Below are 24,561 nucleotides of genomic sequence, written 5' to 3'. Positions count from 1 at the left end.
GCCATTTGCAATGACATGGATAGAGCTAGAGAGTATAATACTAAGCGAAATAAGTCACTGAAACACAAATACCATATGATCTCATTCATATGTAGAATTTAAGAAACAAAACAAAGAAGCAAAGGAAAAAGAGAGAGAGAGAAATCAAGAAACAGGCTTTTAACTATCGAGAACAAAGTGATGGTTACCAGAGAGGAGGTGGATGGGGGGATGGCTGAAATGGGTGCTGGGGATTAAAGAGTACATTTATCATGATAAAAAAAAAAAAAGAACAAAAAATATTTTCTAATTTCTCCTGTGATTTCTTGTTTGGCCAATAGATTATTATTTAATTTCCAAATATTTGGAAGACTTTTCAGTTATATTTGTTATTTATTTCTAATTTAATATCATATGTGGAACTCCTTCATCCTTTTAAATTTATTAACTTATTTTATGAAACATTATTTAGCTTATTTTTGCTAATATTCCACATCCACTTGAAAACAATGTAAATTCTGTTTAAGAGTTAATTATAATTAATATGGAGTTATATCAACATTTGTATGGTTAGGTATAGAATAGAATATTATATTAGTCACTGAGGCACACATTATTAACATCTTTTGATGAGAGTTTTGGGGCTCTCACAGGAAATACTTTAAGGTACACCCATATAATAATTAATAATCCATTTATTTTCATCTGGAAATATTTAAGGAAGCAGGTGCGGTTGACTTTTTGAAGAGCAGTATAGTCACACTCAATTTGCACCCAAATCCATTCCAGCTGCTAACAATGGTTTAGTCCTTAATCAAATTTGTATTTTGAGTGGAAACAGTTTTTCCTACCAACCAGGAAAAAGTCAAAGGCATAGGCTTGGAAACTGTGAGAGTGGCCTTTGTGTTATACATCAATAAGAGACATAATCTGAGGTGGTATATGCATTAATATAAACCACATAAAATATGTTTTTAAAAACCCAGAACTAGAGTAGTTCTCCAGGGAGGGAGATTGACAGGAAATAAATAATGGGAGAATTTTCTGGAGACATGGAAATGTTTTAGTTCATGATAAGGTATATACAGGTGTATACATTTGTTAAAATTGTACATATAAGATTTCTTAAAACATATTTGACTGTTTAAAGCAAAAGCTATATATTGTGAGATTTATTACATATGTAGAATTCTATTTCATAAAGTAAGTTTAAAATGATAAAAATATTTTTTAAACTTACCGTGCACATTTTCTGGATGTTTGCTAAATATTTAGATTACTATATTCCACAGCAGGGAATCTGATTGATTAGGCCTAACATGAAACCTAGGAATCAGTAGGCTTAGCAACCATTCCAGGTGCTCCATTCGAAGATAGTTCAGTAGCTCACATTTTGAGAGATAATGAACAAAAAAAAAATTCCAACACGGGAGGACACTTTCTGAAAGAAGTAGGACTTAAGGTAGGCATTGTAGCATTGGAATAGTTAGATAACCAGCAAGCAGTTACATCATTTTATAGAGAATCATTCATTGATTCTAAGATGTAAGGTCCATGCACTTTGTAAATTTCTGTCCTACTATTATTTGGCTTATAGCAAATTAAGAAAAACAACAAGCTGTCTACTGACCCATGTGTAACCATGGTAACCTTTTTCAAAGCATAGAAATGGCTCTGTTAACCAACAAAATACCTCTTTTAAAGTCCAAATGAAAAGTAGTCTGAGAGGAATTGGATATAGTGAAGCATGGAATTGCAACTCAAGGAAATATAACATGGTTTGTCTACTAATCTCTCCACAACTTCTACTATGATGTAATAGGCAAGATAAGACAGGTTTTCTTTTTTCTCCAGTGAGGCATGGAATTGCAACTCAAGGAAATACAACATGGTTTGTCTACTACTCTCTCTAAAATTTCTACTATAGAGTAATAGACAAGATAAGACAGGTTTTCTTTTTTTTTCTTCAAAAGTCCTGTCATGGTGATTAATACTGAGTTAGAAGGTGTCCTGAGCTACATTAAAGTGAAGAACTGAACTTTGTACTGGTGCATTTAGAATTTGAGCATGGACAGCGATAAACAATTTGTCTACAAAGGATGTATAATTACACTAAATTCCTCATGTATAAAAACTGAATGGCGATTCCAATATCAGGAACCTGGGTGATTAAGAAGTTTGAGGAAATATCAGGGAGCATCACTTTATTCCCTAAATCTAGTGAAGCTTCATATTCAAAGTCTATGTACTTATTTATTAGTAATATAAACACACATAATCATTATAGTAATGAAAAAATCCATGACTCTAAATTAGGAAGAGCTAAACCAAGATACAAAGGAAACAAGCATAAGGCAATTTCCCTCTCTCATTTTTAATATGTGCATGTGTGTGTCTGCATTTGTATACTTTTGAATGAGGTCGGTGGGAGAATTATATTATATATATTTATATATAATTATTTATTATATTATATATTTACATAATTTATCAAATGCAGTGTCATTTCTTTTTTTAATAAATGTTTTTAATATTTTATTTATTTATTCATGACAGACACACAGAGAGAGACAGAGACACAGGCAGAGAGAGAAGCAGGCTCCCTTTAAAGAGCCTGATGTGGGATTCGATCCTTGGACACGGGATCATGACCTGAGCCAAAGGTAGCTTCTCAACCACTGAGCCAGCCAGGTGTCCCAAATGCAGTGTCATTTCTTATTTATTTATCATTTCAAATTTTTATTTAAATTCTAGTTAGTTGACACATAGTGTATTATTGGCTTCAGGAGAAGAATTTAGGGATTCATTACTTATATACAACACCCAGTGCTCATCACAAGTGCCCTCCTTAGTACCAATCACCCATGTAGCCCATCCTCCACCTACCTCCTCCATCCACCCTTAGTTTGTTCTCTATGGTTAAGAGTCTCTTACAGTTTGCTTGCCTCTCTCATTCTCTTTTTTTTTTTCTTTCCTGTGAGTTCATCTGCTTTTTTTCTTAAATTCAACACATAAGTGAAATCATATGGTATTTACCTTTCTCTGAATGACTTATTTCTCTTAGCATAATACACTCTAGCTCCAACCACATCATTATAAATGGCAATATTTCATTCCTTTTTATGGCTGAGTAATGTTTCATATATATATGAATATATATATATTATATATATATATATATATATATATATATATATATATTCCACATCTTCTTTATCCTTTCATCAGTCAATGGACACTCATGATGCTTCCATAGTTTGGCTATTGTAAATAGTGTTGCAATAAACACAGGGCTATCCCTTTTAATGATGGGTTTTGTGTTTGAGGGATAAATATTCAATAGTACAATTACTGGATCATAAGGTACTTCTATTTTTAATTTTGGGGGGAACCTCCATATTGTTTTCCACAGTATCTTTGTCAGCTTGCATTCCCACCAACAGTGCAAGAGGGTTCTCCTTTCTCTTCATCCTTGCCAACACTTGTTTCTTGTGGTTTTTATTTTAGCCTTTCTGATAGATGTGAGTTGTGTATTTCATAGTGGTTTTGATTTGTGTGTCTCTGATGATCAGTGATGTTGAGCATCTTGGCATGTTTCTGTCAGCCATTTCTTTGGAGAAATGTCTGTTGATGTCTTCTGCCCACTTGTAAATTGGATTACTTGGTAAGTAATAAGTTCTTTACAGATTTTGGATATTAACTTTTTATCAGATATGTCACTTGCAAATATCTTCTCCCATTCCATGGGTTGCCTTTTGGTTTTGTTGATTGCTTCCTTTGCTGTGCAGAAGCTTTTTATTTTGATGAAGTCTCAACAGTTTATTTTTGCTTTTGTTTCCCTTTCCTTAGGAGACATATCTAGGAAAATTTTGCTACAGCAATGTCAGAGAAATTACTACCTGTGTTCTCCTTTAGGATTTTTATGGTTTCCTGCCTCACATTTATGTTTTTAATCCATGTGGAGCTTATTTTTCTGTATGGTGTAAGAAGGTGGTCCACTTCTGTTTGTTTGTTTGCATGTGACTGTCCAGTTTAGAAAATATTTTTAAAAGAGCAAACTCATTCTAAAAGGCCAACAACACCCCAATACGAAACAAGACAAAGACATGGGAAAAGAACACCACAGAGCAATATCTTTTGTGAATACAGATGCAAAAAGACTTAAAGTATTAGCGAATTGAATCCAACAATGTGTAAAAAGAATTATATACCACAACCAAGTAGAATTAATCTCAGATATTCACAGCTGTTTCGACACTGGAAAATTGACTGATATAACCTATCACATGAACAGACTAAAGACAAGATAAATCACATGATCATATCAAAAGATGCAGGTAAAGCATTTGACAAAAATCCAACACTCATTTATGATAAAAACTCTCAGTAAATTAGGAATAGAGGGAAATGTCTTTCCACCTGTAAATAATAACCAAAAACCTACAACTAACACATTTAATGATGATAAACTAGAAACTTTCCCACAAGGCAAGAATGTTCACAGTCCATGTCACAGTCCATGTCAAAATCATATTGGAAGTCCTATGCTGTGCCATAGGACAACTCATTGGGACAGAGAACACAAACCTGCCTTTGTTCATAGATAACATGGCTATCTATGTAGAAAATCTGAAAGAATTAGAAAAAAAAAACCACTCCTTGAACTAATAAGCAATTATAGCAAGATTGTAGAATATAAAGTTAATATATAAAAGTCACTTTCTCATATGCAATGACAAGTGAAATTTGAAATTGAAAACACATTGTCATTGCATTAGCACCTCCAAAAATGAAATATTTGGGCATAACTCTAACAAAATACATGTGAGATCTATATAAGGAAAACTATGAAACTATAAAAGAAATCAAACTAAATAAATGGAAAGATGTTTTATGGTTATGGATAGAAAGACTCAATAATGTCAAGATGTCAGTTCTTCCCAACTTGATCTTCAGATTCAATGCAATCTCAATCAAAATCCCAGGAGGCTATTTTGTAGATATTGCCAAACTGATTCTAAAATTTATATGAAGAAGCAAAAGACCCAGAATAGCCAATACAATATTGAAGGAGAAGAAAGAAGTTGGAAGATTAATGTTACTACTTGACTTTAAGACTTCCTATAAAGTGACAGTAATCATAAGGCAGTGTGGTATTGATGAAAGAATAGATGAGTAGATCAACAGAATAGAGATCTCAGAAATAAACTCACTTACTATAGGCAACTGATCTTTGACAAAGGAGAAAAAGCAACATTGTGTAACAGAGTTTTCAACAAATGGTACTGGACTAACTGGATATCTACATGGAAGAAATAAATCTAAACACAGATCTCATACCTTTCATAAAAAATTAACTCAGAATGAGTCACAGACCTAAATGTAAAATATAACACTCCTGAAAGACAACCTAGGAGAAAATCTACATGATCTTGGGTTTGTAATCCATGAAAGAAATGATAAGCTGGATTTGACTAAAATTAAAAATTTCTGTCTATGAAAGGTACTATCAAGAGAATTAGAAGACAAGCCTAAGGCAGGGATGGAGATATGTCATCATACACTTCCAAACCCATAGAATATATAACACAGCAAGAATGAACCCTACTGTAAACTATGAATTTTAGGTTATGATTTTATGCCAGTATAGGTTCATCAGTTGTAACAAATGTACCACTCTGGTAGGGGATGGTGACAATGAGGGAGGTTATGCATGTGTAGGGCAGGGGAAATATAGGATATCTCTGTATCTTTTTCTCAATTTTGCTGTGAACCTAAAATTACTCCAAAAATTAAACTATTTTTTAAAAAGAATAAAAATAAAGCACAACATATTAAAATACATGTGGTGCTAATAAGTAGTACCTAAAAAAGAAATTTGTGAATTTAAGTACTTATTAAGAAAAGGAGAAAGTTCTAAAATAAGCAAGTTTCTATTTTATGTAGCTGCAAAAATAGGAACAAATTAATCCCAAAATACAAGAAAATAATAAGAGCAGAATTCAATGAAATACAAAATAGTCAAAGGATAGAGAAAAATCAAGGAAATTAAAAACTGGTTCTTTGAAAATCTTGAAGATTTTTATAAGCATTTAGCTGAACTAAGAAATAAAGGGTGAAAACACATACTAGCAGCACAAGGAAGGAAAGAGAGGACGTAACTGCATAACTACAGACATTAAGAGGATAATTAAGGAAATATTAGGAATAAAGTTATGCTAACAAATTTGACATCTTAGATAAAGTAATAAACACCTTAATAATAGACACAAAGATCAAATTGAATCAAGTAGAAAAGCCAAATTGCCCCATATCAAATTTTAAAATAATTGAATTCATAATTCAAGATATTTCCATGAAGAAAAGTCCACATGCAGAGCCTTCATTAATAAATTCTATCAGACATTTAAGGAAGAAATAATGCCAAGCCAACACAAATTACTTCGAACAATAGAGAAAAAGGAAGACTTCTTAACTCACTTTGTAAGACCAATATTGATCTGATTCCAAAACTAGGCCAAACTAGTACAAGAAAATAAAACAGGACAATAGTCCTCAGGAATTTAGCTGCAGATATCATTAAGAGCAAGCTACAAAAATAATAATATATCATGACCAAAAAGGTTTTCTCCAGGAATACAATATTGGTTTAACATTAGGACATCATTTAATGTAATTCACCATATTAAAAAAATAATAATGATATACATCTCATTCGAAATAGAAAAAATAAAAAAATAAAAAAAGAAATAGAAAAAATATTTGACAAAATTTAATCCTTTTTCATCATAAAAACTCAGCAGACTAGATGAGAAGGAAACTTCCTCATCCTGACAAAGGGCATCTATGAAAAACCTATAGCTCACACTGTGCTCAATGATAAAAGAATGATCACTTTCCTTTTGTAATCGGGAACAAAGCAAAGATGCCAACTCTCATCACACTTACTCAACATTGCTCTTGAAGTTCTCACTGCTATAATTAAGGGTGGAATGGGGGGCAGCCCAGGTGGCTCAGCAGTTTAGCGCCGCCTTCAGCCCAGGGCCTGATCCTGGAGACCAGGGATTGAGTCCCACGTCAGGCTCCCTACATGAAGCCTGCTTCTCCCTCTGCCTGTGTCTCTGCCTCTCTCTCTCTCTCTCTCTCTTTCTCTGTGTGTGTGTGTGTGTGTGTATGTGTGTCTCATGAATAAATAAAATATTTTTTAAAAAATAAGGGGGGGAAGGAAATAAAAGTCAAACATATGAAGAAGGATGAAGTAAAACTCACTATTCACAGTTCACATGATTGGGAAGACACATCCTTAAAAATGTATAAAAATAAATAAATAAACTGTTAAGCATGTAGAGTAAGGTTGCAGGATACTAAGTTAATATTCCAAAATCAGAATAAAAATATTTCTACTAAAAGTCTATCAATGAACATTTGGAAATTTAAATGACTTTTTAAAAGATTGATTTGACAGAGAGAGAGAGAGAGAGAGAGCGCAAGCAGAGGGAACTGCAGACATAGAGGGAGAAGTAGGCTCTCTGCTAAGCAGGGAACCCTACACAGGTCTCAATCCCAGGACCCTGGGATCATGATCTGTGCCCAAGGCAGATGCTTTGGCAGATGCTGACTCACACCAACTGAGTCACCTAGGCACTCCAGGAAATTTAACTGTTTTAATTCCATTTACAATCACATCAAAAATATGAATACTTAAGGATTAATTTAACAACATATATGTAAGAACATACACACAAAACTATAAAATATTACTGAGTAAAATCATAGGTGATATAAATTTTTTTGCTGATATAAATTTTTTAAAAGGTGATATAAATAAATGAAGGCATATAACACATTGGTGAGTCAGAAGACTCAATGTTGTTAAGGGGTCAGTGATACTCAAATTCATATATACATTTAATCCCAATCAAAATCTAACTTTTTAGACAATGGTGCCAATCTGGAATAAGATAGTGTTTTCAGTAAATGGCACAGTAACAGCTGGATATCTAGTTAGGGAAAAAAATAAAGCCTGCATATTTCCTCACCTCATACACAAATATGCACTCAAAATGGATAATTCTCATCATAAACCCTAACAAGTCTAGAAGACAGAATAGGATCTTTCCTGTGATCTTGGGGTAGGCCAAGATTTCCTAAGGGCACAAAACCCATGAATCATTAAAAAAAAATTTTTGACAAATTGCGTTACATCAAAATTGAAAACTTCTACTCTTCAAAAGATATAATTGAGGAAATATAGAGGCAAGCGCTGACAAAGAAAATATTCACAAAGCCACAAATCTTTTGTCTAGAAATGAGTTGTATATGGAATATATAAAGAACTCTTACAACTCGATGATTCAAAGACAAACAGCCAAATGAAAATGAGAAATAATATATGAAGCTACTTCATAAAAGAAGATACATAAATGGCCAATAAATATGAGAAACCATTCAGTATCACTCATATTCATGGAACTGCTAATGAAAACTGCAGTGAGATATTACTCTGTGTCCATGACAATGGCCCAAGTTAAAGTCTTTATATGTGGCTTCTGCAAGTACAAAGTAATACAACCTAATTTGAAACAAATTTAATAGTTTCTTATAAATTTAATCAAATACTTCACACACTACAGTTCCATTCCTAGGTATTTACCTAAGAGAAATAACACAGGTTCACACAAAGACCTATTTACATATGCAAATAGATTTATTCATATTAGCTAAAAACCTGGGATGCCTATCATGTCCATCAACAGATGAACTAATGGGACTCCCGGATGTTTCAATTGGTTAAGCATCTGCCTTTGGCTCAGGTCATGATGATCCCAGGGTCCTGGGGTGGATCCCCATATCTGGCTCCCTGCTCCACAGGAAGTCTGCTTCTCCCTCTCCTGCCTGCTGCTCCCCTGCTTGTGCTCTGTCAAATAAAATGCAATCTTAAAAAAAAAAAAATCAAACAGATAAACAAATAAACTAATAAAAAATGTATTATACATCCATGTGATGGAATAGTACTCAGCAATAGAACAAGCTACTGATATCTCAGTAACATGGATGATTGTCAAAAAGCATTGTGCTGAAGGAAAGAAATCAGCATGGTGTATGATTACATGTATATAAAACACCAGAAAGGCAAATCTAGTCTGTAGTGACTAAAAGGAGATTAGTGGTTGTCTGGTCCCATGAGTGACAGGCATTGACTGGGATTGGCCAACAAATTAAACTCTTCTAGGTGATAAAAATACTCCTGAATGTGGTAGTAGTACACAGGCATATGTTTTTTTCAAAACTCACCCAGCAGCACACTTAAAATAGGTACATTTCATTTTAGGTTAACACAATAAAGTCCTTTTTAAGGAAATGGGAGTCACTGAAACAGCATGAAAAATGTGAATTTTCAAAGTCTGTTTTTGTTTATAGCCAGACACAGACAGATGCTTTTAAATAAAATGTTGTTATGGGGCACCTGTCTGGCTCAGTTGGTGGAGTGTATGACTCTTGATGTTTGGGTTTTGAGTTTGAGCCCACTTTGGGTAGAAAGATTACTTAAAAATAAAATCCTTAAAAAAATAAAAATAAAACATAGTTACAATCAGGATGGTACCATATGGTGAGAGTAACAATTTGATGCAAGGAAAAATAGTTTGTAGTACCTCATTAGTAACACAAGAGAGGGTTCAGATCACCACCTTCTTCCCTTATCCTGACAGCAGAGCTCCCTACTCCCACCAAGTCAAGGCAGAAGCAGAAGCAGATGACTGTAGCCACGAACTTCGCATACCTGGGTCACTGTTGATAAGTCATGCTAGGAGATGACATATCTGTGTTTATCTTTGCATTTTCTTTCTATCTTGGCACACAGCTTTGGTGTTTACATAAACTCAGTATCAAACTTTAGCTTGTATTTCACAGTTTACATGGTTGAATTTATATATTTCATGCTTAATCGCTTTTTGGAAAGTTATATGTTATTTCTTTTGAACATCATGATTTTTCATTGTAATATTCATGATGTGCCCCTCATTTTCTCATGCTTTCTACTAGAATCAAGAATAAAGGAGGGGATCCCTGGGTGGCGCAGCGGTTTGGCACCTGCCTTTGGCCCAGGGCGCCATCTGGAGACCCAGGATCAAATCCCACGTCAGGCTCCCGGTGCATGGAGCCTGCTTCTCCCTCTGCCTATGTCCCTGCCTCTCTCTCTGTGTGTGTGTGACTATCATAAAAAAAAAAAAAAAAGAAGAAAGGAGGTAACAGGTCTGTCATTAAATACATCTATCTACGGGAATATAACATTCATAGTTATATGAATGCTTACTGCTTCTTTACGACTTTTTTTTTAGAAACTTAAGGAAGTTTACATAATAGATGAGGGAAAGTAAAGCGAGATTAATTTCATATTCATGAATTCAATGAATTTTCCACTTGGACAATGGCTGGATGACAACATGAAGTGAGATTTGGTGTGTCAGAGCCTTCAGACTTTTCCAATGTTTGGAGCTGCCTCATGATGCTTCATCAGTTTGTCTTCCAATGTTATTTTCAAAAATACAGATTTATGCGCATTGAATGGCCCCATGTCAATTAATCTTGCTTCAGTGCTTTACATAAAGTAACAACTGATAAATGTTTGCCAATGAAAGTTATCTCGTTTTCTCGTTTGCCTTTGTCACTGCTTTTCTGATAGTCTCTCTGATATTAGTATATAAAACATCTTCTAGTAGACTGCCAAAAAGGTAAGACTACTTTTTCTGGGTCTCCTCATTTAGATGGCAGATTTAGATGGCAGATTTTGTGTGTGTGAAAACTTCTCTAGTTACTTTTCATAATCTGTCAGTCTAGCTTTGTCTCCTAAGAAAATTTCTAGAAAATCTCATAAACATATAATCTTCATTAATACCATTCAAATAGTTTTAGATTCTGTACAGAATTCCTGAATTTACTGTTACAAACTTGAGGCAATTTTAAAAAGATACATATATAAAACATTACACTGCCAAGCATGCATTGCTAAGATCACCAGTGACTATGATCACAAATTACACACCACATTTAATGATTTTGTGCCATCTGATAGCACATAAATATTTGCATTGGAAAACTGCTACAAACCAGAAAGTGGGATTTCAACCATAAGGAAAGAGGTTTAGGTCTGAGAAGATCAAACAGACGATGTAAAAGGGATATGGGCAGAAGCTATAATGCATGGTAGACCAGGTGATGACTGTGAAAAGAGAGACAGACCTCAAGTTTCAAACACTGAGCTGTTAATACAGAACAGCAAAGTAAAAAAAAAAAAAAAAAAAGAACAGCAAAGTACATGAGGTTCTAGAGGCTCTGGGTGAAAAGATCTTTCAAAGACTGTGAAATCCTCTGAAACAAGAATTCTGAGTTATTCATTCTTTTATTTGTTGTATATATCACATAACTTGGTACATAAAAGGCATAATATTAGTCAAATGCATAATTTATTAATGAAGTAGAAATCCATCTGGATTAAAAATAGGAGGTAGTATTTACTTATGAGAGGGATACACCACGCTCACCTTTTTCCCTTTCTTGGTCATTATCTTCAAATAATACTGATTTTCATTGTTTTTAGAGTACTCAAAGCTCTTCCCTGCTGAAGAATTTTGCCCTTGCTGTGTGCCATCTGCCTCAAACATATTTCCATAGCTAGCTTTTTTGTCTCAACTCAGAAGCTACATCCTCAGATAAAGGCCTTCTCTGACTTACTATATTTTAAGCAATTCCCCCAACATTACTCTCTATCACATCACCCTTTTAATGTCTTTCATAACAGCTAACTCAATCTGGAATTCTCTCTTCTGCGCAAGACTTCATTTATTTACAGTCTATGCTATCTTTTCCCAAAGAATACAATTTTCTTGAGAATAAAGACCATGTCTATCTGTTTGCTGCTTTAATCTCAAGTCCTCAGACACAACCTGGCACATGATAAATATTTGCTGAATGAATAAAATAAACTTCTAAATAAAGTGTGACTTTTTATACTTTTTATAATCTACATAACTCTGGGTTGAAAATGGCAGAAAAACCTCTACTGGCAAAAATAATAATAATAATAATAATAATAATAATAATAATAATAAATTGACTGCTTTCACCATTTAAGTGATTATATACGAGGTAAAGGAATTGTTACCTGAAACAATGTCACCAGGATGCACATGTCAGCTTTGTTTGCATCTTCAAGGCTGGCTTTGTTGTCAAACTCTGCTTCAGGCACACATTTTAACAATCAGTCCGGGAAGGGAGAGAGCTACTTTTTCATGGAAGCCCAACCTATTTTTCCCTGGTTGTACCCTCATCACCAACCCAATAGCTGGCCAGAGGGAAGAAATAAAGTGCTTGATTACAGCCCAACATGTCCCAGCTGGGATTAGAAGTGGAGTCAATTCTACTCAACTCACAACATTGAGAATGAAGGAGAGGTGGTTTCTCAAAGGAAGTTTGGGGTCTTATTACTAGAAAGAGCAGATGCTGGGCATCAAGCAAAAGATGACCTCTATAGTATCTTTCTTCTAATCCCTTAACTAGAGTCAATCATAGCCTGATTCAAACCTATCCCTTTTATTTGGATGTTAGTTAGATTTACATAGTTTTGCTATTTCTGTTCAGAATAAGGAATACAAAAAGGAGTGCAGAGGCTATGTTATTTAATATTTCTTTGGTTGTTCATGAATATTTCTACACCTTCTAACAGCTGGTTGCTACTCTGCCTGAATGCCTCCAGAGGGAGGGAGATCACCACTCTCATGGAGTTTCGTTCCCTCTTTGGCAGCTTTAAATTATTAGACTATGGCTCTTTTCTTTGAGCTGGAACCTAATAGATAATACTTGGGAAAGTCTTGGTGGTATAGCCAGCAGAACTCTGGAAAATACTTGCTTAGTGGGTAGGAAGGTAGACTTTTGTGGTTGGCAGTTGCTGAAGGGGTGACTGAGAGTAATGTCTCAGCATTAGAGGAATTTCCTCTGACTTCTCCTCTTGCTTCCATCCTCAGGCCACCTTGACTTACAGAGCTCTTGAATTCAGCACATTCAACCCTGGAATTACCAGTTTTGCTCTTTAGTACCTCTGCCTGCCTTCTACCTCTTTTTTTTTTTTTTTTTGAGTTATTTATTTATTTATTTAACAAAGAGAGCACAAGTAGAGCAGCAGGCAGAGGGAGAGGAAAAAGCACGCTCCCCATTGAGCAGAGAGCTGAACATGGGGCTCACTCCCAGGACCCTAGGATCATGACCTGAGCAGAAGGCAGACACTTAATGGACTGAGCCACCCAGGCTCCCCTGTCTTCTACCTCTTAAGTACCTTCTCCCTCCCATTTCTGCTGACCTTGTCATAGTTCAGACTCACATATGTCACCTACATCATTGCACTCACCTCCTGTCTTTTGTGCCTATTTATCCTTTTCTAGCTCCTCTTCACACAGCTTGAGAGTTATCTTAGAAATATATAACTGCTCCTTTCCTACTTACCTCTATCAGGGATTCTTCCCCCTTTTAGATTATACCAAGGGATAGAAGCCTTTCCTCATATCTTCCCTGCCTCCCTCTGCAGCCACATCTCTGACATCTCCTCCATCCCAGCTCACACTTCATCATGAAACCCTGGCAGTTCCCTGAAGTATTGCATTTTTCCATATTTTTATAGCTTTCCACTTGCAGTTTCAACTGCCTAGAACACCTTCCTCCCAAGAGAAGTTATCAGAACTTCTCTCTTCTTTAAAGATTTTACTTATTTATGAGAGACACGGAGAGAAAGGCAGAGACACAGGCAGAGGGAGAAACAGGCTCCCTGTTGGGAGTCCAGTGTGGGACTCGATCCCAGGACCCTGGGATAACACCCTGAGCCAAAGGCAGACGCTTAACCTCTGAGCCACCCAGGCATCCCCTTCTATTCTTTAGATCCTGCTTTACTGCCCCAGGAAGCCTGCTTCTTACTCCATGTCTGAACTAAGTGCCTTCTTTCTGTGGCCTCACAACTAATTCTCCCCTCTCGTAATAGTCTTTATATTTGACTGTGAGCTTTTTGAGAGTAGAGATAGTCCATGATTTCCCTATCTTAAATATATGGCTTTCAATCACAGCTCAATAGATGTTGGCTAAATCAAAGAGCTACATTTCACTGTTACTCAGGTGGAAATTTCCAAGGCTGTAACAGCACAGCCTAAAACTCTACAAAGAAGTTCTACACATAACTTAATGCCAACTTTAATCAGTGAATCATTAAATGTATGAGAATTATGACAAAAGGAAAAAATGGAAGTCTTTTGACTTATTTTTTTTTAAGATTTTTTATTTATTTATGACAGAGAGAGAGACAGAGACACAGGCAGAGGGAGAAGCAGGCTCCATGCAGGGAGCCCAACGTGGGACTTGATCCCAGGTCTCCAGGATCACACCCTAGGCCAAAGGCAGCACTAAATTGCTGCGCCACCAGGGCTGCCTGTCTTTGACTTCTTCATTTCAAAAGGGAATATGTGATCTAGATTACATTATAGAAATTGATACCGTCACAAAAGGGAAATTATCAAAAAAGGAAGCACCCAAAAGAATATCTATAGTATACTTGATGATGTTCCAGCTAATACAATAAAACTACAAGAGTTGAGCTCCTTTCCAACTCTCTTCAATGGAACAGAAACTCAACTAGAATAAAGATAGCATTCACAAGACTCAGGGGTGAGGATGCAGGACAGAGACAGATCTCTGTTGACATGCTCTGGGGAGGTCAAGGGTAGCAGACTTCGGAAATTTCTTTGGTCAGCAGGAATTTGCTATATGTCCTAGAGATGTGAAAAAAAATGTTAGACAAACTCATAGTATATAAGTATATTAAAACATGAATCAAAAGAGCCCATAAGTTCCCAAAATGAAATGTGGTGTTGGAAGAGATTAGGGATCTAAGTAGGAGCTGAGTTTAAGTGCTAACAACATGAAACTAAGAGTCAGTGAGAGAAAAGGATGTTTACCATTTTGCCTGGCTTCTGCACCATTTATAGATACTTCCATTGCTCTCCGTGGTTTTTATAATAGTAAGTGGAAGCCCACATAAAAACTCTTTAAATGCCATAAAGATGAGTAATATGAAGACAAAGTGCTCAAAGTCATCTTTGCAACAATACGTGGGCAAATTTTCCATGGTCTCATGAGGCAGCTTAAGAAAGATTTAGATCTCTATACCTCTAGTTAGAGTTTCTGTCTAGAATTAAAAGAAGAGCTAAGATTAAAAAGTTATTTTTTATTCTGATAGTCCTAAAATACTGAGATATAAAAATGCTTTTACCCAAAACAATAATCATGTTATTACTGTTTTTACATTCCCATAATTGTTGGTAATTTACCATCACAATAGTTAAATTCTTATTTATTCCCCGGTTGACTTGGCATACTATTAGTTTCTTGATAAAGAAAGGAAAACGGCCCATATGCTTGAGAGAACAGTCAAACTGAACTGAGTTCAAATCCGGAGTCAGTCTCTTCGATCTGGAGCAAATGATCTAATTTCTGATTATCTCTACATTTTTTGAAATGGTAATAACCACACAGTGTGTTATGAAGATTATATGATAAAATAGGCAAAAAAGTCTGAGCTCAGTTCCTATGTTATTCCTACACTACCCATGGAGTGAGCCATCTTATCAGCCTACAACTTCCCCGGATGAGCAGGCAAGAGCTTTACTGAACAACTGAATCCCTATTGAATCACAGAGAGGGGCTGAGGGTAGAGGACATAGGCAGAGCAGGCCTAAAAAGAGACAAAGATTGAAATCCAACTCATAAAACCAGCTACTTAATAACTCTTTAGAAAAGATGAGAATGTCTTTTACTGATGAAAAGTTTTGTTTCTAAAATGAATCACAAAAAAAAATGTGAGTTAGGCAACTTTTCCTCTCTATAGTATTTGCATCACATAAAATACCATGAACACTAGTGAAATAATTGATCTTCATGAAGCAAGTAGACAAGCAGAAACTATTCAGTATAATTCTAATTTGTCATTATAATTCTTTCGATGTGGATCATCTATATAAATATCTATAATAGGTTTCTATGGGTACCATAACGTATTGCCACAAACTTAATGGCTTAAAACAACACTAATTGAGAGGCGTCTGGGTAGTGCAGTTGGTTAAGCATCCTACTCTTGGTTTCAGCTCAGATCATGATCTCAGGGTCTTGAGATCTTGGGTCTTGAGCAGAGTCTGCTTGGGATTCTTTCTGCCCCTCCCATTCATACTCTCACTCTCCCTGAAATAAATAAATAAATCTTTTTTAAAGAGCACACAAAATGATTATTTTACAGTTCTGTCAGAAATCCAACAAGGGGCTCACTGGGCTAAAATCAAGATGTCAATAGGACTGTACTCTTTCTGTGGGTTCTAGGGAAGAATCTGTTTCTTTGCCTTCTCTAGTTGCCTAACAGGTTATAGCCCCTTCTTCCATCTTCATAACCAGGAATAAGAGGCATTCCTTCTCACATTACACCACTCTGACTTCCTCTTCTGCCTCTCTCTTCCACTTTTATAGACCTTTGTGACTACACAGGGCCTACCTGGATAATCCATTGATTTTAAAGTCAACTGATTAGGACACCTGGGTGGCTCAGTGGTTGAATGTCTGCCTTTGGCTCATGGTATGATCCCAGTTTGGGAATCGAGTCCCACAGGTTCCCTGTGGGGAGCTTGCTCCTCCCTCTCCCTATGTCTGCCTCTGTGTGTGTGTGTGTGTGTGTGTGTGTGTGTGTGTCTAATAAATAAAAAAATAAAATCTTAAAGTCAACTGATTAGCAATACTTAATTCCAGGTACAATGTAATTCATCTTTGCCAAGTAACCCCACATAGTCACAGGTTCTGGGAATTAGTGGGAAATATCTTTGAGAAGAGAAAAGTGGGCATTATTCTGTCTACCATAATCTCCAAGGAAGATCACCTCTGAATTATATACCATTAATCTCTCGCTGTAAATAATACACTGCAGCTCACGCATACCTTATTCATTTTCTTGCAATGATTCAAAAACAGTGGAGTTCTCTCAGCAACTTTGGCAAAGGTGTTTCATTTGACTTCATTTGACTCAAGAGCAGCAAGAGACAATGCTCTGACAGTAAGAGTTACATGACCAAAATCATTCCTGTTTACACAAGGCAGTGGAATTTTATTTTCTCTGATGTCAGGTTCCTTTGGCTACAGGAAAAATAGGGTATCCAAATTTAATTCCATGTCAACAAGTCATATATGGCTGTCTTCATACACCCTTGTAACCCATCATATTATTTACTCCTTTTTGCATCTAGAACTTGCTGTATTTCCAAAGAGAAAAATATCTGTTCTGTTTTCAGTAAGTCAGAGTAATGACTTAGAAAGTCATTACTAAGTATAGTGTGGTTGGGATCTGAAAGCACAGAAACTATGGGATAAATTTTTCTCTTAATAGGCTCATCCAAAGAATAATTGTGATTTCAAGCCTAAATAACACCACACATAAAAAGACTTGGTTGCAAAAAAAAAATTTTTTTTTAAATATTTGGTTGCTTAACAACATTAGAAACATTAAAGCTATATAGAATGTCACTCCCTGAGAACAGTTTAGAAAACTGTTCTCAAAGTTTTATGTAAGTACATTGTCTGGGTCAAGAGATGTAGGTTAAAGGGGTCTGGAGCACAGGCAGGTAACAGAAATAAGTGGATGAGGCCAGGTGGGCACTGAGTGTACTACTGTCTTTGTTATTCCATCTGAAGAGGTCAGCCACCTCAGCTCTAACAGCTGATTGTTGGTTCATAAAATTGTCTGACATTTTTATAATTCAGAAAATATAATTTTTATGTGGAAGCATTCATGTTTTCAAGGCTGACAACTTAACAATATATCCCAATCCCTTGACAGAAATAAAACGCAGCCATGGACCAAATTTAGCTAATCAGCCAGTAGTTTGCACCTCTGAATCGAGATCAGCCAATCCTTAACAACTACCTGTATTTTACTTGATAAAATCAAGAGCGGTGCTTCTTTTTTTGCAACAGCTTTACCATCAGAACACAAGTGTGAAAACCACTGCTAAACCTAAATCAAAATAGGAAAGGAAAAGACTCACATCAACATCATTGCCATTGGACACATAGATTTGGGCAAGTCTACCACTACTAGTCATATGATCTACAAATACGGTGAGACCAACAAAAGAACTATCGAAAAATTTGAGAAGGAGGTTCTGAGATGGGAGAGGGCTCCTTCAAGTATGCCTGGGTATTGGGTAAACTGAAAGCTGAATGTGAACTTGGTACCACCATTGATATCTCCCTGCGGAAATTCAAGACCAGCAAGTATTATGTGACCATTGTTGATGCCTCAGGACACAGAGACTTCATCAAAAACATGGTTCCAGGCACATCTGAGGCTGACTGTGTGGTCCTGATTGTTGCTGCTGGTGTTGGTGAATTTGAAGCAGGTATCTCCAAGAATGGGCAGACCCATGAGCATGCTCTTCTGGCTTACACACTGGGTGTAAAACAACTAATTGTTGGTGTTAACAAAATGGATTCCACTGAGCCACTGTATAGCCAGAAGATATACAGGGAAATCGTTAAAGAAGTCAGCACCTACAATAAGAAAATTGGCTACAACTCTGACACAGTAGATTTGTGCCAATTTCTGGTTGGAATGGTGACAACATGCTAAAGCCAAGGGCTAACATGCCTTGATTCAAGGAATGGAAAGTCACTCATGAAGATGGGAATGCCAGTGGAACCACACTGCTTGAAGCTCTGGATTGTATTCTGCCACCAACTCGTCCAACTGATAAGCCCTTGTGTCTGCCTCCCCAGGATGTCTACAAAAATGATGGCATTGATATTGTCCCTGTGGGCCAAGTGGAGATTGGTGTTCTTAAGCCTAGCATGGTGGTCACCTTTGCTCCGGTCAATGTTACAACTGGAGTAAAGTCTATTGAAATGCACCATGAAGCTTTGAGTGAGGGTCTTCCTAGGGACAATGTGGGCTTTCATGTCAAAAATGTAGCTGTCAAAGATGTTTGTCATGACAATGTGGTTGGTGACAGCGAAAATGACCCACTGATGGAAGCAGCTGGCTGCATGGCTCAGATGATTATCCTGAACCATCCAGGCTAAATCAGTGCTGGATATACACTTGTGCTGGATTATCACACAGCTCACATTGCTTGAAAGTTTGGTGAGCTGAAGGAGAAGATCATCATTCTGGAAAAAAGCTGGAAGATGGACCCAAGTTCTTGAAATCTGGTGATGCTGCCAGTCTTGATATGGTTCCTGGCAAGCCTATGTGTGTTGAGAGCCTCTCTGACTATCCTCCTCTAGGACGTTTTGCTGTTCATGACATGAGACAGATGGTTGCTGTGAGCATCATCACAGCAGTGGACAAGAAAGCAGCTAGAGCTGGCAAGGTCACCAAGGCTGCCCAGAAAGCTCAGAAAGCTAAATGAATATTATCCCCAATACCTGCCACCCCAGTCTTTATCAGTGATGAAGGAATTGTCTCAGAACTGTTTGTGTCAATTGGCCATTTAAGTTTAATAGTAAAAGACTGGTTAATGATAACAATGAATCGTAAAACCTTCAGAAGGAAAGAATGTTTTGTGGACCATTTGTTTTGCGTGTGTGTGTGTGTGTGTGTGGCAGTTTTAAGTTACTAGTTTTTAAAATCAGTGCTTTTTTAATGGAAACAACTTGACCAAAAGCTGTCGCAGAATTTTGAGACCCATTAAAACAAAAGTTTAATGATAAAAAAAATCAACAGTGGTATAACTTGTCTAATTGAATGCAAACATCAAAACCTAGAAGAAAAATGTGTGTACACAGATGAGGTAAAGAACCTTAGCATGCGCCTAAGGGGTTCTTTGTTCCTTACAGGGAATCAATTATGCCTCATGTTTTGTTATGACACACATAGCATAGTATCTGTCACATAATAGGCTTTAAGTAAATGTTTAATGAATAACTTAACTTTAAAGAAAATTTTGGTTACTCTGAGGATTATACTCATACTTGTTAGCATAAAGAAGTAGCGACCTATAAAATGTAGGGTTAGCATAGAAAGTAAGAACCCTTAGGGCGTGTGGGTGGCTCAGTCAGTTGGGCATCTGACTCTTGATTTCGATTCAGGTCATGATGTTGGGGTCATGAGATTGAGCCCACATTGGGCTCTACGCTGAGTGTGGAGCTTGCTTCTCTCTCTATGTCTCTGCCTCTCTCTGTGTGTCTCTCATGAATAAATAAATAAAATCTTTTTAAAAAAATTTTAAAGTAAGAAACCTTAATATTTTCCGTATTATCAAGATATATAGATAGATATTCTAACAATCATTATGTTGCACTGACCAATAAGATCTTTTATAATGTAAGGGGCAAAGCCAGATCTTAACTTGAAACTGTAATATAACAACCTAAACCAAGTATTTGTAAATTTTTATGTTACAAAGTGCTTTCAGTAGGGATCCCTGGGTGGCGCAGCGGTTTAGCGCCTGCCTTTGGCCCAGGGCGCGATCCTGGAGACCCGGGATCGAATCCCACGTCGGGCTCCCGGTGCATGGAGCCTGCTTCTCCCTCTGCCTGTGTCTCTGCCTCTCTCTCTCTCTCTGTGTGTGTGACTATCATAAATAAATAAATAAAATTTTTTTTTTAAAAAAGTGCTTTCAGTATGTGATTTCTCTTATTATCAGAACATTTCTCTAAGGTAGATAATATCTTCATCTTAGAGATGGAAAACTTGAACTACGAAGGAAGCTAAGCAATTTTATAAAGACTTTAGAAAAGTCTTTAGCAGAAAATTAGCTATCGAACTAAACTTAATCTTTCAGCCCATGATGGCTCTCCCCTGAAAAGGAGACAGTGTGAAGTGTGACAATAAGGCATAGAATCAGATGAATTAAATATTCACAATGGATCTTCATAAACAGGATGCGGAGGAAATTACCTCTGTGTAGTACAGAAGAGGGTGGTAAAAATGAGTATAGAAGGAAAGTATAGTATTTTTCAAGAAGGTGTGTAGACATCAGGGCACCTTATTCATCATGACTCCAATTGCATGTTGGGGAAGTCATTCAGCAAAATGAGACAGATTAGTTTGACGTGTTGTTTCACTTAGAAACACATTGCTCTGTAATATTTTCCTTTCCTACATATATTTGTCTACCTCACTACAGTGGAAATTTCATGAAGGTCAGAAGCTAAAACATAAGAGTTCTTAAAGCACTCTCAACCGAGGAGAAATTGAATGCTTTGATTGGTTAATGGGCAACATATATATTGCAGACACTGGAGCACAATGGTTAAGAACACAGGACTTGAAGTCAGTAGATCTGTGTCTGAAACCACCTTCTGTCAATGTGTAGCTGTGTCTATGGGCAAGTTACTCCACCTCTATGAGACACGAGAGTTTTACAGAGCCCTCTGTAAAAACAAATGGGGTGACAGTGATAAAACTGAACCATAAGTTTGTAGTGAGAATTAAATAAGTTAATGCTTATATATCTAAAAAAAAAACAGCAGGGGGATCCCTGGGTGGCGCAGCGGTTTGGCGCCTGCCTTTGGCCCAGGGCGCGATCCTGGAGACCCGGGATCGAATCCCACATCGGGCTCCCGGTGCATGGAGCCTGCTTCTCCCTCTGCCTGTGTCTCTGCCTCTCTCTCTCTCTCTTCTGTGTGACTATCATAAATAAATAAAAAATTTTTTTAAAAATGTAGTCTATTAAAAAAAAAAAAAAACAGCAGGATGGTGGGTACCTGACATACACTCAATAAATGCTTCGTTACTGCAACATACTGAAGTTTCAAGTTCGGGAAAGTGCTGGAGCTACATGCTGATCTCTGCAAGTTTGAAGAAGAAACATTTGGTTGGTTCTCAAAAACAAAGTTATTAGATGCTGAGAGAAAATCTTTAAAAGTGACCCAAAAGGTATTTTTAAAACAAACTTTTAATTTTTTCCACATGCCATCTGGAATACAGTAATAGAACAAAGAAGAAAAAGGCACAAATGCAGCGTGCCTTGCTATCCACGCAGAGGATCACAAACAGAAGCAGTTTGCACACACAAGCTCGGGGACTGAGAAAACCGGGTGGCATGCCAAGGTTTGCACAGAAGTGAAGACCTGAGATTTGGCTGGTCACAGAGGAGACATTCAAAAGAAGGAACATGTGCAACATTCCTTTTGAGTAATTTTCCCTGTTCCTGGAAAGAAACAACTATTTCACAAATTAATTATCTTATCAAAGTCCAGCCACTTTTTTTCTAGCATGTTACTGGTGCTTAGCTCTTTCATCGTCCAAGGTATGTTTTCAGACCCGAATTGCTCCTACGCACAGGCAAAAGGAACGCAATGGTCAAAGTACATTAAAATGAGAGAAAAAGAGAATGCTAATTTCTTCAAAGGGAAATAACACACAGGGAGTGCCCGCCATCATACTTAGAGTGGTATCTCGGACAGAAAGCTAGAGCCAAGCCATTGAAACATCTTCTACTCAAAAGAAGCAGAAAAAAAAAAAAAAAAAAAAAAAAAAGAATCACCACAGAGCAAGTACCACACAACCATTTAGAAGAGAAGCCGATGCCAGAGTAAGGTAACTGACTACTCCTCTGACACGTCTTCTTTTGGGTCTTGAGTATCTACAGGATCCAGTCGTCGCCTCCTGAAAACTTCGGTGAAGGAACGTGTTGAACACTGCATTTTCAGTTCTGGCTCAAGCAGAGAAACGCCAGGGAAACTCCGCAGACCCAACCGGAAGGACCCGCCCTCGGAAGCGGAAGTCCCCGATGTCGCCTCAGAGGACGTCCTCCATCTCTCCGCGGCTTCCTTCCGGTTCCGGGTTCAAGGCCACCGGCCCGGGAGACTCGGCGGCGGGCATCTCGTCACCCAGCCTGGCGTTCCCTGCCGTGGGCTCCTCGTGGATCGAGTGTGGCGGGCCGTCGTGCTCCGAGTGACTCCACACGTAGCCGGGTAGAGTCACGTGGCTGTCGGGCTGGCGGCCGGCGGGCCTGGGCGTCTTGCCCGACAGGAGCACCATGCGGGTGCTGGCGGCGGCCTGCGACTGGCTGCTGGTGCTGTGGGTCAGCGTGGTGAGCACGGAGCCGTACCTGTGGCCGCCGCACGGGGGCGTCCTCTTCCAGTCGATGGAGAGATGCCACCGACTCCACAACTTCTTCACCTCAGACTGAACCTAGGTGGCGGGAAACACGGAGCGTCAGGCGCCGTGGGCGAGACCCCGCAGCCTTGTTACACCGACGTTGGCCCTTCCGTGACCTTGATCCCTGAGTGTCCGCCGCGCCAGGGACTCGATGTACATAGTCTCTCCCAGCCTCAAGACACCTTGGAGCTAGGTGGGCTAGCGGAGACGAATAACGGGAGGCGGCGAGAGGTGAAGGGACCTAAGCCAAGACTAGTGTTTGCACAGAAGTTGAAGTGCTGCCCGTGGAAACAGCTGGCTTGCGGCGCCTGGGTGGCTCAGGCGGTTAAGGGGCGGACTCTTGGCATCAGCTCAGGTCACTATCCCAGGACCAGGATGGAGCCCCAGGTAGGCTCCCCTCTCATAGGGAGTCGGTTTGGGAATTTTTCTCCCTCTCCTCCCACCTCCCCCCACCCCTGCTTGCAATCTCTCTCTCTCAAATAAACCAAGGAAGGAGAGGAAGGAAGGGAGGGAGGGAGGGAGGGAGGGGAAAGAAGAAGGAAAGAAAGGAATGAAATGAAGTAAAGGTGAAGGAAGGAGTGAAGGAGGAAGTGAAGTGACGTCGAAGAAGTACTGCAGGAAGGACGAAAGAAAAATCCCCGACACACTCCACGCAAAACCCCCTCCCTCCCCTAACGACATCCCTCAGACAGACCGACCACGCCCCAAAAAAGAAAGAAGAAGAAAAGAAAGACAGAGACGATTGATCCAACTTATGGGAGAAGGAAGATTCTGGATTGGAAAGAAGGAGAGATAAATAGTGCCAGGGATGGCATGGAAGGTACTCAACCTAAAATGTAACACTAGCACTTTGCATGGGCATCCCGAAGGAGGAAAAAATGGGAAAAGCCATCCCTGCAAATGCATTCTTAATGGAGAGAGGCTCCTGCTTCCAACCTGTGGTTGAAGATTCAATTCTACTGCTATTGCCATTTACCAAAAGGGAGCTTATTTGGAAGTTCCGTGGGAAACGGTGGCACTTGGTAAGTTGATGTCGCCTAAAAGAACAGTAGGGCTGCTTGTCTCCAGCTAACCCCTACATGAACGGAAAGCATCACCATGAAGTAATTCTAAAAATATCGAAATATTCTCATGGACTTGTCCCAAGAACACTTATTTTTTAGTTTCTTATAGAACATGACATTGAGTATAAGTATTAACTGGAATCTGAAATGCACTGTCCTTCCAAGTATCGATTTACATTCCAACAAGGTGGCTCTTTGCTATCAGAGTTTCCAACTGAATTAACATTGAAAAGTGCCAGAAGAGAAAGACTCTAGCTTATTTACATTAATTCTTGCTTTCTCGAAATATCTCCTTTCTCCCTGCTCACTGTTTCCTGTAACTCCGGGGGATCCTAAAGAGAT

At 38.0% G+C, this 24,561-nt stretch overlaps 1 protein-coding gene and 1 pseudogene across 3 annotated transcripts in view; one reads left to right on the top strand and one right to left on the bottom strand.

Moving 5' to 3' along the window:
* The window catches only part of LOC100687481, a 73,111-nt pseudogene extending 53,654 nt beyond the window's left edge, over positions 1-19,457 (top strand).
* The window catches only part of PTH2R (parathyroid hormone 2 receptor), a 101,954-nt gene that overhangs the window by 2,638 nt on the left and 74,755 nt on the right, over positions 1-24,561 (bottom strand). For 2 of the 3 annotated variants that reach the window (XM_038585591.1, XM_038585593.1), the window contains exon 13: positions 21,757-23,188. In XM_038585591.1, the coding sequence (XP_038441519.1) occupies positions 22,793-23,188 (396 nt within the window). In that variant the 3' untranslated portion in view covers positions 21,757-22,792. The remainder of the gene's footprint in view (positions 1-21,756; positions 23,189-24,561) is intronic. The other variant, XM_038585592.1, reaches the window with a different exon arrangement.

Source organism: Canis lupus, chromosome 37 (genome assembly GCF_011100685.1).
Source record: "Canis lupus familiaris isolate Mischka breed German Shepherd chromosome 37, alternate assembly UU_Cfam_GSD_1.0, whole genome shotgun sequence".
NCBI lineage: Eukaryota > Metazoa > Chordata > Mammalia > Carnivora > Canidae > Canis > Canis lupus.
The sequence above is the reverse complement of the archived record's forward strand: the minus strand, read 5'-3'. Positions and strand labels throughout refer to the sequence as shown.